Here is a 17437-nt window from a genome sequence, read left to right on the forward strand (position 1 = left end):
AGGGGTCTAATAAGAGGCCTCGTCATTCTGGCAGATTCAGTGGTGCCTCGTCTGGAGGCAGGGATTCTTTTGGTAGAGGCCATCCTCCTAGGCCCTTTCAGTCAGCACTTTGGGTTTCTCACGGTGCTCCAGATGGCCGTGGTTCTCATATGCAGTATTCTGATCAGTTTTCGTATAGTGCACCAACAGCTCGTATCAGTGCACCTCCGCTCCAGAGATTTCATGGTGGTTATCCAGGCTGTTAGGGTCAGTTTCGAGGTCAGCAGTCTCAGCAGCCCAAGTCTTTCTATACTTATGGTGATATGAGGCACATTGCTAGGTTTTGCCCTCGAGCCCCGAGCAATTTTTAGCACCAGGGTTCTCGTGCTATGGTTCTAGCACCGGGTGTTCCACCGCCCACTCAACCAGCTAGAGGTAGGGTAGAGGTGTTAGAGGTGGAGGTCAGGCCGCTAGAGGTGGAGGCCAGGTAGCTAGAGGTGGAGGCCAGCCCATAGGAGGCCATCCTAGGGATGATGTTCAGAGTGGTGGGGCCTAGCCCCAATGTTATGTTATGCCAGGCAGACCTGAGGCATAGACCTCCGATATAGTTATCATAGGTACTGTTTCAGTATGCAGTAGAGATGCCTCAGTTCTATTTGATCTAGGGTCCACATATTCCTATGTATCATCTTATTTTGCCCCTTATCTGGTTATGCCTCGTGATTCTTTGAGTGCTCATGTATATGTGTCTACACCAGTAGGTGATCCTATTGTGGTAGATCATGTTTATCGTGCTTGCGTGGTCATCATTGGGGGCCTTGAGACCCATGTAGATTTCCTATTTCTCGACATGGTGGATTTCGATGTCATTCTGGGGATGGATTGGTTATCCCCATAACATGCTATATTGGATTTTCATACCAAGATTGTGACCTTAGCATTACCGGGGTTGCCTCGTTTGGAGTGGAGATGTACTCCTGGTCATTCTACCAACAGGGTTATCTCATATATGAAGGCTTGGCGTATGGTTGACAAGGGATATTTGGCTTATTTGGCGTATGTTCGTGATTCTAGTGCTGAGGTTCCTTCTATGGATTCTATGCCCGTTGCTCGTGAGTTTCTAGAGGTATTTCCTTCAGACCTGTCGAGGTTGCCACCCGATAGGGATATTGACTTTTGCTTTGATTTGGCTCCGAGCACTCAACCCATTTCTATTTCGCCATATCGTATGACCCCGACAGAGTTGAAAGAATTGAAAGAATAGTTGCAGGACTTGCTGGATAAAGGTTTTATTAGATCGAGTGTCTCGCATTGGCGTGCGCCGGTGTTGTTCGTTAAGAAGAAGGATGGGTCGATGAGGATGTGTATAGATTATCGGCAGTTGAACAAAGTCACCATCAAGAACAAGTATCCATTGCTGAGGATTGATGATTTGTTTGATCAGCTCTAGGGTGGTAAGGTATTTTCGAAGATTTATTTCAGATCTAGCTACTATCGGTTGAGGATTAGGGCATCCTATGTCCCTAAGACACCTTTTCGCACTCGGTAAGGGCATTATGAGTTCTTAGTCATGTTGTTCAGGTTGACAAATGCGCCGACAACTTTCATGGATTTGATGATCCAAGTGTTCAATCCTTATTTGGATTCTTTCGTGATTATCTTCATTGATGATATTTTAATTTATTCCCGCAGTTGGGAGGAGCACGAGCAGCATCTTCGAGTCGTTCTTCAAACACTGAAGGATAGTCAGTTGTATGCTAAGTTTTTGTAGTATGAGTTTTGATTGAGTTCGGTTGCATTCTTGGGTCATGTTTTATCAGCAGAGGGTATTCAGGTGGATCCTAAGAAGATTGCGGTAGTCAAGGACTGGCCTAGACCCACATCAGTTACAGATATCCAGAGTTTCTTGTGTTTGGCGGGTTATTACCATCGGTTTGTGAAGGGGTTTTCATCCATTGCAGCCCCGATGACCAGGTTGACCCAGAAGGGTGCTCAGTTTAGGTGGTATGATGAGTATGAGGCGAGCTTTCAGAAGATCAAGAAAGCTTTGACTACGACACCAATGTTGGTTTTGCCCACAGGTTCAAGGCCATATACAGTATATAGTGATGCATTGGGTATTGGACTTGGTGCGGTGTTGATGCAGAATTACAAGGTTATTACATATGCTTCGCGATAGTTGAAGATCCACGAGAAGAATTATCCAGTTTATGATTTGGAGTTAGCAGCCATTGTTCACGCATTGAAGATCCGGAGGCATTATCTATATGGTGTGTCATCTGAGGTGTTCACGGATCACAAGAGTTTACAATACTTGTTCAAGCATATGAAGCTAAATTTGAGGCAGAGGAGGTGGTTAGAGCTGTTGAAAGACTATGATATCACCATCTTGTATCATCCGGGGAAGGCCAATGTAGTGGCCGATGCTTTGAGTAGAAAGTAAGCCAGTATGGGTAGCCTTGCGTATATTCCGATCAGTGAGAGGCCCATTGCTTTTGAATGTTCAGGATTTAGCCAATCAGTTCGTGAGGTTGGATGTTTCTGAGCACAGTCGCTTGTTCTTCATCATTTGAGTGTATCAGAGATCGGCAGTATAATGACCCTCATTTGTTTGTCCTTAAAGACACAGTGCAGCACAGAGATGCCAAGCAGGTTACAGTTGGGGATGATGGAGTTTTGAGGATGTAGGGTTGTATTTGTATGCCTAATTTGGATGGACTTCGTGAGTTGATTCTAGAGGAGGCCTATAGTTCTTGATATTCTATTCATTCGGGTGCCGCTAAGATGTATCAGGATTTGCGGCAACATTATTGGTGGATGGACTTTGTTTTTGGACTCCCATGGACTTAGAGGAAGTTCGATGCAGTATGGCTTATTGTTGATAGGCTGACCAAGTGAGCGCATTTCATTCATGTGGCAGTCTCCTATTCTTCCGAGAGGTTAGTTGAGAGCTATATCCAGAAGATTGTTCGTCTTCATGGTGTGCCCGTGTCTATCATTTCTGATTGAGGTACGTAGTTTACCTTGCATTTTTGGAGGGTAGTACAGCGTGAGCTGGGTATGCGAGTTGAGTTGAGCACAGTATTTCATCCTCAGACGGACGGGCAGCCCAAACGTACTATTCAGATTTTGGAGGATATACTCCGAGCATGTGTTATTGACTTTGGAGGTTCTTGGGATCAGTTCTTTCCATTAGCAAAGTTTTCCTACAACAACAACTTCCAGTCGAGCATTCACATGGCTCCCTATGAGGCATTATATGGTAGGTAGTGTCGGTCGCCGGTTGGGTGGTTTGGCCGGGAGAGGCTCGGTTGTTGGGTACAGATTTAGTTCAGGATGCCTTGGATAAGGTGAAGATCATTCAGGATAGGCTTCGTACCGCTCAGTCCAGGCAGAAGAGTTATTCCGACCGCAAGGTTCGTAATGTGGCATTCGTGGTCGGAGAGCGAGTGTTGCTCCGGGTGTCGTCCATGAAGGGCGTGATGAGATTTGGGAAGAAGGGCAAGCTAAGACCTAGGTTCATTGGTCCTTTTGAGATTCTTGATCGAGAGGGAGAGGTGGCTTACAGACTTGCGTTACTACTGAGTTTATCAGATGTGCACCCAGTGTTTCATATGTCCATGCTTCGGAAGTATCACGGCGATCCATCCCACGTTTTAGAATTTAGCACTGTCCAGTTGGACAAGGACTTGACCTATGAGGAGGAGCCGGTAGCTATTCTAGACTGGCAGGTTCGTCAATTGAGATCGAAGACGTTCCCTTCAGTTTTTGTTCAGTAGAGAGGTCAGCTTGCAGTGGCAGCTACCTAGGAGTCCGAGTCCGATATATAGAGCCGATATGCCCATCTTTTCACCAACTCAGGTGCTTCTTTTCTATGTTCGTCCAAGGACGAATGGTTGTTTTAGAGGTGGGGGAATGATGACCCAAAATGTCATCACTTGATTTTCGATTCAAGTTTGTGTTCTGAGGCCTTAAAAACTTTATTTTATCTCACCTTGATTTGAGTTCATGGTCCGGGCGTATATCCGAAACGCTTTTATGTGAAAATTTGATAGAAATGCTAATTTTGCCTTAAAAATTGAATTTAAGTTGACTTTGGTCAACATTTTGGGTAAACAGACCCGGACCCGTGATTTGATGGTCCCGAAGGATCTGTAGAAAAATATAGGACTTGGGCGTATACCCGGAATAGAATTCCGTGGTACCAAGCCCGAGAAATAAATTTTTGAAGAAAATTGTTTAACTGAAATTTTAAGAGTTCTTTAGAAATTTAAATGTGTTTGAATTTGATGTTACCGGGCCCGTATTTTTGTTCCAGATCCCGGTACAGGTCTTATATGGTATTTAAGTCGAGCCTGTAAAATTTGGTAAGAAACGGACTTGATATGACGAGAATCGGACCCTCGGTTGTTAAAATTTGAACTAAAGAGCTATGTAGATTTTTTTTTTGATTTTGATGCTAAACTCATAATTCGAGGAGTTATTTTGGCGATTTGATCGCACGAGTAAGTCCGTATGATGTTTAGGGTTTGTGTGCATGTTTGGTTTGGAGCCCCGAGGGCTCGGGTAGTTTTGGATAGGCCACGGGATATTTTTACACTTAGGAAAAATTGCAGGTTTGCTGCTTCTGGTGCACAGACATTTTGTGCATCGCGATCGCGTAGTAACTCCCGCGCTCATGAAAGGGAATTGAGCTGGGGTTGGAATTTGTTCTATGCGAACGCGAGACACAAGTCGCGAACGCGGAGCGTTGGGGGGTTTGCTCTACACGAACGCGACCGGTCAATCGCGAACGCGTAACATTAGAATGTGCTAGACAGGGAATCTAGGGAGAACTACGCGAACGGGGCACGACTGGGCTAAGCCTTCACGAACATGAAGCTTCTCCCGCGATCGCATAAGTCCACTACTAGCTTCTTTTCTGTTATAGTCATATCCCAATTTTAGAACAAGGTTCGGAAAAGTTTCAAAGCCGGTGAAGCTTCTTTATTCCCGGTATGCTTCCCCCCTGCTCAAGTTGTCCGCTCGGGTAAACCAGGTCTAGAACAATACACCCAGGTTTTAAACCTAGAATAACATAGCTTCATGTCGGATCCCTAGTAGGAACATTTGTTTGCATCACGTGCATTCGACTTTGGGAACTCAACACAGGGGTTGGGTACATCTAGGACAGATGTACCCACATTAAAAGACCATCCTGATGCATCCTACGTGCTATTTGCGCATTCGTTTGTTTCGGCTTGCATGTTGACCGACTTCTAGAATAGGGAAAGAAAATCCAAAAAACAAAAAAGAAAAAAAAAACAAGAGTGAGGTACGTATTTGAAAATCCCGAGACTCTTCCGAAATTCTAAGAAAAAAAAAGTCATTTCAAAATGAGCCACAATTTTCAAGTGCCATGTTTCCCTGTTCCGTCAAAACTTGTTGAACTACGCTGGTCTGATTCTCACCGGATGTGAGATACGTAGGCAAACCTCATCGGTTCCGGCCCCAATTTATTTATAATCCAAAAATATTTTCCTTCTTTCTAAAATCTTTAGAAGCATTTCCTTAGAAAATTCAAAAAAAAAAAAAAATTTGAACCCAAAAGTAGTTTCCTTCTTTCTAAAGTCTTTCATACAGAAAAAAAGAAATAAAAAAAAAAATCAATAAAAAATCAAAATCCAAAATACGGGTTTCCTTTATATTGAAGTATTTTTCCTAAAAATTTAAAAACAAAATCAGAAAAAAAAAAAAATTCTTTTACTTGTTTAAAAGTCTTTTTTCGTAAATGTCAAAAGCAAAAAAAAACTTTTGAAAAATTGAAGGGAAAAAATATTTTTATTTTTCTTTAGAAGTACTTCTGTAAATTTAAAAATAGAAAAACTCATAAATCCAAATTATTTTTCTTAAAAAGTCCCTCTATCGAAATTTAAGAGGCAACATCCAAAATCCAAAAATATTTTCTTTCTTCATTAGAAAAAGAGAAAACAAATAAAAATTCAAAAAAAATATATTTTTTTTTTACTTTTGAAATACCCAAAGTTCAAATCAAAAGAAAAGGAATTTTTAGAAATCTTTCTTTCAAAAAAAAAATCAAAATCAAAAATCCAAAAAATATTACCTTTCTTCTTTTAAAGCATTTTTTTTTGAAAATTCCAAAAGAAATACAAACAAAAACAAAAAATCATTTTTTTTACTTTTTTCTAAAAGCTTTTATAATCTGATTTTTATATAAAAAAAGAGTAAGCTTATTTACTCCATTCTCGATCTTCCTGAACTACGCAAGATCTGATTCATGCGGCGTCATGATACGTAGGTAATCCCCATCGGATTCGATCATAGACATAAAATTAACTGAGAGAAAAATAAACTGGAAAAAATAAAGAAAAATTGAGTGATAAAAAAAAAGAAAAAAAGAAAAAAAGAGAGTGACAAAAAATAAAAGAGTGACAAAAACAAAAAAAGAAAAGAGTGTGCCAAAAAATAAAAGAGCGACAGAAACGAAATGAAAAAAAAATCAAAAGTGATTAAAGAGAGGCAGAAATAAAAGAAAAAAGGTACATGCTGAAAGGGTTAGTTAGGGTCGCGATGAAACATGCAACCGTTCAAACACATGGTAGAAACGTTTAACTGTTAAGTGCATTGCATCCCAACGTACGATTTGCTATATGTTAAATGTCTCAAAACTAACAAGGTTGTGGTGTGAACAAATTAGTCAGGTTCTATTCAGGTGTTTGTTTTGTTGGTATGCGGTGATGAACGCACAAACCTTGCACGCGGCGACAACATTATACACAAAATCGAGCTTCACCTCCCATAAATGCCTATCCTTACCAAGCTCCATATAATCCCCAATAAAATGTTCCCCAGTACAATCCACCCCTATTGGTGAATTATACTCGGGCTTGTTCCAAAAGCTAGTCAGGCGAGGTTTGCTGCAGCCAGTGGCCCCAAACCGGCCAAACACCGAGTCCCCCTTGCACCGAGCTGATGCTAGATGGGAATACCACTCTAGAGCAGTGGGACACAATATAGAGGACTGTTGGACCCTCAAAAGAGCAATTGAAGATTTGATTGAAGCTGGAAGAATCGTTTTCCGGGATGAAGAGACTCCTAATATGATGAACAATCCTCTGCCTACTCATACCAATGGGCCAGTAGTCGGAATGACTTGTGAAGATAAGGAATTTGATCTGGCACTTAGGCCATTGCAACCATTGCCGAGATAAAAGAAAAGCCAAAAAACGGTCGCCAAGCCTCAAAGTTCCCTATCAGACGGGAGTCTCGGTAGCCAGTCTTGCTATCCTTTCTGAGTCTGGATTATCTCAAGGTGTGATCCAAACGTTTTACTTTATTGTCTTACTTTCCGATGTAAGCCTTCTATCCTTAAAATTCAAAAAAAATAAAAATCAAAAAAAATAAAATCAAATGAAATTCTTCTATGAATGTCTCTTTTCTTAATCTTGTCATTTTTCTTATTTTCTTTTCAGTTCTATTAAGTGCAGATTTTAATAACATGACATGCTTGCGGACTTCATGCCCAGATTCTAAAACGTTGTCATACCCCGAAATGATGAATTAAGAATTAGATTGCAATGAAGATAAGTTTAAGGAAATAAAACAAAGATTTGGAATAGCTAAAGGAAAACTGCTTCCAGATTGGAAAGATCCATTACATGAACTAACAAGAGTACTGCCAAAAGAGAGCGTCGTACCTGGGAAACATCAAAGGAAATGTCCCAGAAACAATTGTCAATGCAAATGCAGTCAAAAGGTACAATGTTTGATCCTCCATAGATTATTAATATTCTCCAGTTGAGATGACGAAGGCTTTCATTCTCGCTATACAAACACAATTAACCCTTTTGTAAACCATTTGAACCGGTTACTGTTCTTTGATTACCCTCTTTGGAACCTGAAAGTCTTATTGAAAAAAAATTAAAAAAAATAAAATAAAATAAAAAAAGAGAAGAAAAAGAAAGATACCAAAAAAGGGGAAGAAAAGACAAAGAAAATGAAATGAAAAATGAAAAAGAAAAGAGAGCAGAAAGAAAAAGGAAAAAGAAAAAGAAAACAACACAAAAAAAATAAAATAATAAACAACGTTCCCTGAACTACATTCGACTTGATTCCGAAAGGATACGTAGCTAGCCTCTCTCTGGGGTTCAGTCACACCAAAATAAAAATCAAAATTTTCCAAAAAGTTGAAACTGGGGTAGAAGTCACAATGGTTCGATGATGGGTTCTCCTGAAAGGTACCAAGGTTATAATTCAATCCTAATGCTTTTTACCCTAAAACCCGATTCAAGTCCTTCTAATCAATCGGCAAAGAGCTTTGAAATGGAAGGATACAGTTACTTGGATCCGATGCAATTAAAATAAGAGGAATAAAATGAGAGAGTCTTATCGGTGAAAAACCCTTACGGGCACCTAAAGGCGATATTAAGCGGAGAAATTGAAAATGAGAAAGTCTTGTTAGTGAAAAGTCGCAAAAAGCTCTACTAGGCGATAGTGAGAAGATAAATGAGAGTGGTCATCTACTGAAGACCCTCAAAGGGTGCCACTGATTGAAAAAAAGATCCTCACAGCCATCAGCATCGATAGAGTCCTAGCAAGATTTCTCGATTTTGAGGCAAAAGTTGTGATGAATTTCTGAGAGTTGGACGGTTTACACGGATCATGTGTCCAGTCCAAAAAGCATGTCACGTTCATTTAAGTTCGCATGTCGTCCAGATAAGTCCTTCTTTCCATACCCCGAAAGAGACACTTCTTATTTTAAACTCATTCTCCATTCCATTGTTTATTTTCTCTGAATCCCTTTCAGTGTAACTCTGTTCTTAAACTAAGACAAAGAAGCAATGGTAAGAATGATTTACTTAGTTCTCATTTGATACAAGCTAATATGCAAAGAGGTACCCAGCCTTATCAGGGGCATTAAGTAGACCTCGTCTGGCCATGGTAGCCAATACTTCGAAATCAAAACTCTCGGAAGGAGAAGGTTAAGTCCCACATGGCTAACTGTCTCGACAAAAGTTTGAAAAGCTAAGGTACCCCAAATGCTTTGAAATTGAAGTTGGAAGAAAGAAGCCATAAATGAAAGGCATGCGAAGGCGAAATAAAGTTGGAAAATATTCAGTCCCATACGACTAGTCGTTGCAGCAAAGTTTGAGGAGCCAAAAGTTCCCCAATGCTCCGGAGTTAAAAATTGAAAAAAAAAAAGAAAAAAGATAAAAACAACAAAACAAGTCAGAAGTGAAAGGCCTACATAGGCATAATAAAGTCGAAAAGGTTGAATCCCGTGTGACCAACCGTCATGGCAAAGTCTGGAAAAACCAGAGGTTCTCCGGGGTCAGAAATGCAATTGGTATTCAGGAAACGACCAGTTGCAGATGAGAGAGACGAGATCAAGTGACTAAATCGTTCAAGGCCACAAAACCAACCACTGTTTCAAACTAACAAATTGTTCTTTGTTTAAAAAATAGGAAACAGGTGTAATTCAAAGCAACATTGCAAGAAGCAGGTGCAAGAAAAGGAAACTGTGCTTAGACTAAAATAGCTCTGCAACAATAATCAATACAAAAGGGAATTCTCCTCCAAATTCTTTCATGCATTTTCACTCATTAAATAAAAAAAGTGAAATGAGAAGAAAGAAAAGAAGAAAAGTTCAAAGTCATGGTATTATAGGATCTCAGATCCCTAGCTGCATTTTATCTTAGACATAGTGTATCCACTCCTTAATCTCTTTTCCAACATAAGGTCTCCACTCCCTAGTTGATGCCAGCATAACCTGATGGCAGCATAACCTGATGCTAACATAAGGTTTCCACTCCCTAGTTGATGCCAATATAGGGTCTACACTCCCTACTTGATGCAAGCATAACCTGATGCCAACGTAGGGTCACCACTCCCTAGTTAATGCCAACATAGGGTCTCAACTCCCTAATTGATGCCAGCATAACCTGATGCCAACATAAGGTCTCCACTCACTCGTTGATGCCAATATAGGGTCTCCACTCCCTAGTTGATGCCAGCATAACCTGATGCTAACTTAGGGTTGTCACTCCCTAGTTGATGCCAACATAGGGTCTCTACTCCCTAGTTGATGCCAGCATAACCTGATGCCAACATAGGGTCACCACTCCCTAGTTGATTCCAATATAGGGTCTCCACTCCTTAGTTGATACCAGCATAACCCGATATCAACATAGGGTCACCACTCCCTAGTTGATGACTTTCCAACATAGGGTCCCACTCCCTAGTTGATGCCAGCATAACCTGATGACTTTCCAACATAGGGTCTCCACTCCCTAGTTGATTACAGCATAACCTGATGATTTTCCAACATAGATTCTCCCCTCTCTAGTTGATGCCAGCATAACCTGATGACTTTCCAACATAGGGTTCCACTTCCTAGTTGATGCCAACATAACATGATAATTTTCCAACATAGATTCTCCACTCCCTAGTTGATGCCAGCATAACCTGATGACTTTCCAACGTAGGGTCTCCCCTCCCTAGTTGATTCCAACCTAACCTGATGATTTTCCAACATAGGGTCTCCACTCCCTAGTTGATGCCAGCATAACCTGATGAATTTCCAACATAGGGTTCCACTGCCTAGTTGATGCCAGAATAACCTGATGATTTTCCAACATAGGGTCTCCACTCCCTAGTTGATGCCAGCATAACCTGATGACTTTCGACATAGGGTCCCACTCTCTAGTTGATGCCAGCATAACCTGATGATTTTCAACATAGGGTCTCCACTCCCTAGTTGATGCCAGCATAACCTGATGCCAACATAGAGTCACCACTCCTTATTTGATGCCAATGTAGGGTCTCCGCTCCCTAGTTGATGCCAGCATAACCTGATGCCAACATAGGGTCTCCACTCCCTAAGTTGATGCCAGCATAACCTGATGCGAACATAAGGTCACCATTCCTTAATTGATGATTTTCCAATAATAGGGTCTCCAATCCCTAGTTAATTTTATTTTAGATATAAAGTATCTACTCCCTAATCTCTTTTTCCCAAGGATACACAATCCTGATTTTATTGCTTTCAATAATGAAGTAGTATAGAATTTTGGTTACAAATAACTCACGAAATTTTCCTAATGAAAACTGGGGTAGAAAAATTCTGTTCATTTGTTTGTTTTGGTGTCTGAGTAGGTTATACCTCGAGACACAGGGTTCGAGACAACCAAAAGAAGAAGTCTCAATCTAGAATAAAAGAAAAAGAAGAAAAGAAAAAGAAGTGAATTCAAAGTGCAGAAGCTGAGAAAAGATGTGGACTGCTCAAGACATGATTGAAGTCACAAGTATTGCATGTCCACACTTGATTTGAAAAGTTGAAAAAAGAATGAACTAGCACCTGCAGCTAACAAGCATCAAGATTCAGATCAGATTCCGCATGAAGAACTAGCCAAGACTCAAGATCATGTTTCAAAAGACTCATAGATAGGAACTAGTAGCTAATAGTCTTAGTTAGTCTTTTTCATTTTTGATTTTGGTGTAATAAGGAGCTCAACAAGCAGTAACAACAGCAACAGTAGTGAAATCACAACTTTCCGGTAGTCCCAACTACCAAAACTTCTAGAACTACAATGATCTGATTTCGTTATAGCCAAGGATATGTACGCAACCTCTGAAGCAAGGTTCGGTTATACTTTTTAAAAAAAAATGCTTCCCATGGAGTTTCAAACGGACAAAAATTGCTCGAAATTGCTCACTTTATCTTTGCCCGAAAACTCTTCATGTTTCCAAGCAAAGAGAGGAAGCTGTGAGCACCTAATTTTTGCCCTAATATAAAATTACTCCTAAAAATTCCAAAAAATAGCTTTAAATTATTTTTTTATATTTTTACTTAGTTTGCTTTGTACATATTCATGTTTGATGCATTTTTAGGTTGCATTTTAAATCTTAAAGAAAATATAAAAATAAATTGAATCTTTGCATTTTTAGGTGTTAGTTGCATAATTAATTGTATTTGTAAAACACTAAAATACCAAAAAATACTTTAGTAACATTACATGCATTATTAGTTAAGTAAATTAACTAGTTGTTTTAAGAATAAATCATTAGGTTAATTTTGCAAATTAGTAGGGACTAGAGGTGTTCAATAAAATTTGTTAATTTAAAATTTAAAAGAAACAAAGAGAAAGGTTTTCCAAGGCTTCAAATGAATTGGGTCAAGAGCAGCGGCCCAGTTCTGCGGCCTAATTTACACTAGCCCAGTCCATGTCTGTTGACCCGCCTAGCCTCAGCCCTTCAAATGACTCGGTTGCGTGAGAAAATGATGTCGTTCCTTCCCCCATCTAATAAAACGCCCCTTTATTCCCATACACATTAGAGACGGAGACCATCACCCTAAAAAAAAACCTAGAGACCTAAAAATGAGACTCCTTCCCCTTTAGAGAAGAGAAACGGTGCATCCCTCACCCTCTCCATTTTCAACAGAAGAGTGGAGAACCCTCCCCATTTGGGTAACCAACAGTGATTACCTCCTCTTCTCATCTTACTCTCCTCTAATCATCATCTCACTCACACACACCAAAAAATTGAGAAACCCCCCCTATTCAGTCATTTCGATTGAGAGCAGAAGAAGAGCAAAATCAAGAGAAAATCAGTCTCCTCTAGTCTTCAATGGTATTTCAAATTCAAAAATTCATAAAGCATCTCTAGTTTCTTCGACTGGATTTCGATTTCAAAAACTATGGATTGAAGCTGAAATGGGAGTCCGATTATTGGAGTTGATGTTCAAGTTTGTTTCTGGTTGAGTTCCGATTATTTGCTCGTTAGTTTGCTGCTGTTGATTGCTGAAATTTCTGCTCAACTTCAGTCGAGTTTGTCTCGGTTTTTTGTCAGTTTATTCGAGTTTTCTTGTTCAACCAGGTTACTTTGAAGATTCTCTGTATTCCTACTTAATTTTACATGAATAATTGATTGAAATTACTTATGAACTTGTTGAATGAATCCTGTTAAGTTCAATTACTGTGTTTATGAGTTAGTAATATTAGCCTTCATGATCTATAATTAAAAAGCGGATAGGTTCTGCTTAACACAACAGAATGTCCGTATGTGTTGTTACTACTTTTTCATGCAAGATTGGACCCTGAAAATCTGATGTAGTAGCTTTCCTCTGTAGAAGCTTTTGATTAGGTATGATCTACTTTAACAAGATCTATGGCATTTAAATGTTGGTTACCATGAACTTCGGTGTTATATTTTGGAAATGAATATATTTCTCTCATGAATCTTACTTATTTCTAAGATATTCCATCTATACAATGGTATACTTTCTTTGAGACTAATTCTACTGTGTATACATCCTGAATAATTGTGTGACCATGTACGAAGGCTATTCTATTTTGTCAAGTCATGAATAGGTTCCTGTAAATTCCATTTCCTTTGTGGCATGTTAAGTTTCCTTCCTAGAAATGTGGTTGATGAATTGATTCATTGTGTGAAATGGAGTCATTACAGCATATTAGCATTTGATTCCTTGAAACGATAGTGATGGTGAAGTATGTTAATTCTTGGATTGGGTAATTTTCTAATGGCTTGACATGTGAAGATCGACTCTTTTGTTTTCCAAAGTTGGTTCACTTTAATCTCCAGTAGTGACTCCATAGTTTATGACTTTTATAAGAATTCTCAAGTTTAGTGAGGTAAATGATTCTAGAACATCGTGGTTTGCTTTAGGCGCAGTTAATAAATTATCATGGTCATGGGTACGGTTCCCATGGCGTGGTCACGTTACATAATTCCTAATTCGGGTGTACATTTCATATGACCCGACCTGTCATGACCCGGATTTCCTACCACCGGGAGTCGTGATGGCGCCTACTAGCGAAAGTTAGGCAAGCCGACTATTTCCAAAAATTACCTTTTTCTCATTTTAATTCTCTATCAAGTGTGAAACAATAGTTATAAAAATTGGAATTTTCAAACAAGCGGAAGAAACAATAAAACCATTTAAATAGTTCCAACATGATTCTTAAACAAAATATACCCAGAACTGGTGTCACACTTCACAGACAATCTAGAATTAGTACAAACAAGGTCTGAAAAGTAGATAATACACTGTTTCTAAAATATGTAAATGAAACGGGATGAAGGGATAGAGGGAGACGCCAGGGCCTGCGGACGCCTGCGGGACTACTTCGAAATCTCCGACTGGACTGAAGGCAGCCACCCAAGCTAAGGTCCGAATGCTGTTGCTCCGGGATCTACACACAGTGCAGAGTGTAGTATTAGTACAACCGACCTTATGTGCTAGTAAGTGCCTAGCCTAACCACGGCGAAGTATGATGAGGCTAGGACCAGACTACCCAATAAACCTGTGCAGTTATATCATATACAGCGAAAAATAAAATTGAAATATACAATTAAGTATGCGAGGGGGACATGCTGCGGAGAAAATATCATTTACCAACAGTAACTCGGGGGAAAAGCATAAAGAACAATATAAAATTTACTGCAGAAAGAATAAGGAAACTGTAACCAATCAATAACCACTTTTATCATTTATTGTTGCGACGCGCAACCCGATCCATATCATAAAAATACTGTTGCAGCGTGCAACCCAATCCATAGCATTTTTAATTGTTGCGACGTGCAACCCGGTCCAATTATAATGTTGTTGCGGAGTACAACCGGATCCATATATAATATTATTGCGGCATGCAACCCGGTCCAAATATAATATTGTTGCGGCGTGCAACCCGATCCCACTATACAATTCAACACCAATCACAAAAGAGTCCCGACAAGGGAACAGTAAGGAAATAACACTATTATCATGACCCCGGATTGCCCTCCGTGAATCATCATGATGGCACCTAGTCTCTACGACTAGGTAAGACTAAAACGTAGAAGACAAACCAATTTGCGGAAGAATACAATTTAAAACAAAAATAATATAATAAAACACCGTTTAAAAGTTCCGCTCGACATACAAAATATAACTCTCAAATCTAATATATATCTCTCCCAAAACCCCGAAACCCATGAGTCACAAGCTAAGAGATACATAAGAAGCTCTAACTCCAGAAATGCCTAACAAGAAAGAAAATACAGAAGGGTAATGTTTAATAGCTAGATTAGAAAGGGACTTCTCGGTCTGCGGACGCGGCAGATGTACCTCAAAGTCTCTAGAGCAATCGTCTCCTCAGGGATGATAGGCCTGAGTAGCGGTACCTGGATCTGCACAAGAAAAACATGCGCAGAATAGGCATGAGTACACCACAACGGTACTCAGTAAGTGCCAAGCCTAACCATGGTTGGGTAGTGACGAGGAAGGTCAGGGCCCTACTGAGGTTAAATAAAATATAAAGATCAACAGCATAGAACAGAACAGTATAAATAAGTACAACAGTAAAATTACACAGGATATACAGGACAACAACAACTATATAGATGCAAGGTAAACACGAAAAGGAAATACAACTCAGCACCAACAATAAAAATCGGGGATCTCCTAGGATACCGTCCTGTAGTCCCATATGTACATATCCAATGGATCTCCCGGGATTCCGTCCCGTAGTCCAACTCATAGTGCGCAGGGATCTACCGAAATCGCATTCCGTAGTCCCAAATATAAATACCCAGTACTGGGGGAATCTACCGGGTGCATTCCCGTAGTTCCATACAACTGTGCAGAGGGATCTATCGGAATCCCACATCTGTAGTCCCAAAATAAAAAGACAAGGGGGAGCTATCGAAATCCCATATAGTCCGAAAATAAACAGACAAGGGGGAGCTACTGGAATCCCACATCCGTAGTCCCAAAATAAATACACAGCAACAACAGGAAAATATACCGAAATGGCAAAAATTTCATATTAAGGCAACAAGTAATTCTAGCCTAGCGTGCTACACAGAAGTCAAGTAAGGCAGGTTGAGCAAATAAAGCAATTAAGTCACTTAGACATGCTTTCCTAAGCTAACAACAGGCTTAATAGTGCAAGTAATAGAAACAGGAAAGGAAACATACTAGTAATTACTTAAAGAAAACCGGATTTCCAACAACTAGCCCAAGTACGCATTCGTCACCTTGCGTACAAGGCATTTTAATTACCAAATATACCAATCCTAAGGGGAAGGTCCCCCCTCCCCCCACAAGGTTAGACAAGCCACTTACCTCGAACAACTCAAAAATCAAATCGAAACCACGCTCTTGCCATGAATATTCGACTCCAAATGGCCCAAATCTAATCAATTCAATTTCATAATGTAAATAACACTTAAAGTAACTAATTCTACAATTAAATTCTAAGATAATACGCAAAATTATGTAAAATGACCAAAACGCCCCTCGGACCCACTTTTCGGAATCGGGTAAAATTTATAGTTTCAGAATCCTCATACTCTCATGTGTCTAACCATATCAAAATTATCCTAATCTGATGTCAAATCCTCAATCAAAACTCAATTACTTGGTCTAAGAACTTTTCCCCAATTTCCACCAAAATTTTAAAATTAAAGGATGAATTTAAGTGTAGATTCATGGAAATTAGTCTAAACCGAGTAGGAATCACTTACCCAAATATCCTAGGTGAGAATCTCTTCAAAAATCACAATCTTCCGAGCTCCCAAGTCCAAAACATGAATTATGGCTCAAACCCTCGATTTTGGATTTTAAAAATCTGCCAAGGTGTTTCCTTCTTCGCGAACGCAGTCAACACCTCGCGTTCACGAAGCACAAAACTGACTTTGACCAAAATCCTCTTACGTGAACGCGACAATGACACTCGTGAAAGCGATGATTCCTCAGACTTACCCTTCGTGAACACACTCCCTCTCACGCGAACGCGATGAATAAACTCGACCTCAGACCCAGTTGACCAATTACTCTACGCGAACGCGCTACCCTTCTCACGAACGCGATGCATGAACATCCAGCCCTTCGCGAATGTGAAGGCTAAAATTTCACCATCTTCCACTGACTCTTCGCGAACGCGAAGAGTAAATATCTGCAAAAGCTAAACCTGGAATTGTACAACTCCAAACTTCTTGAAATGGTTCGATTGACCACCCGAAACTCACCTGAGGCCCCCCGGGACCTCAACCAAATATACCAACATATCCTATAACCTTATTCGAACTTATTCCAACCTTCGGAACACACAAAACAACGTCAAAACGCCTATTTCTCATCAGATTCAAGCCTAAGAGTTCCATAAACTCTAAAAATATGCTTTTGATCAAAAATTCTATCAAACCTCGTCCGAATGACCTGAAATTTTGCACACACATCATATTCAGCATTACGGAGCTACTCCAACTTTCGGAATTCCATTTCAACCATCGGATCAAAATCTCGCTATCGAACCGGAAACTTCAAAAATCAACTTTCGACATTTCAAGCCTAAATTAGCTACGGACCTCTAAAACACAATCCGAACACGCCCCTAAGCCCAAAATAACCCAACGGAGCTAACGGAACCATCAGATTCCCATTCCGAGGCCGTCT

The 17437-nt window shown here is 39.9% G+C and overlaps 1 protein-coding gene across 1 annotated transcript; it reads left to right on the top strand.

The window, feature by feature from the left end:
* Positions 1 to 691: 691 nt before the first annotated feature.
* Positions 692 to 3758, top strand: LOC138890151 (uncharacterized). Its single transcript, XM_070173514.1, has 4 exons — positions 692 to 864; positions 976 to 1105; positions 1814 to 2134; positions 3345 to 3758. Exons 1-4 carry the CDS (start codon positions 692 to 694, stop codon positions 3756 to 3758), a joined length of 1038 nt encoding a protein of 345 aa, XP_070029615.1.
* The last annotated feature ends 13679 nt before the right edge of the window (positions 3759 to 17437 follow it).

Source organism: Nicotiana sylvestris, chromosome 4, assembly GCF_000393655.2.
Source record: "Nicotiana sylvestris chromosome 4, ASM39365v2, whole genome shotgun sequence".
Classification (NCBI taxonomy): Eukaryota; Viridiplantae; Streptophyta; class Magnoliopsida; order Solanales; family Solanaceae; genus Nicotiana; species Nicotiana sylvestris.

Coding starts and splice junctions, on each gene's coding strand:
- LOC138890151 (XM_070173514.1), top strand. CDS start 692: ATGCCTCGTGATTCTTTGAGTGCTCATGTATATGTGTCTACACCAGTA. Junction 865..975: donor GTCATTCTGGGGATGGATTG/GTTATCCCCATA, acceptor TTCTACCAACAG/GGTTATCTCATATATGAAGG. Junction 2,135..3,344: donor TGTTGATGCAGAATTACAAG/GTTATTACATAT, acceptor AAGATCATTCAG/GATAGGCTTCGTACCGCTCA.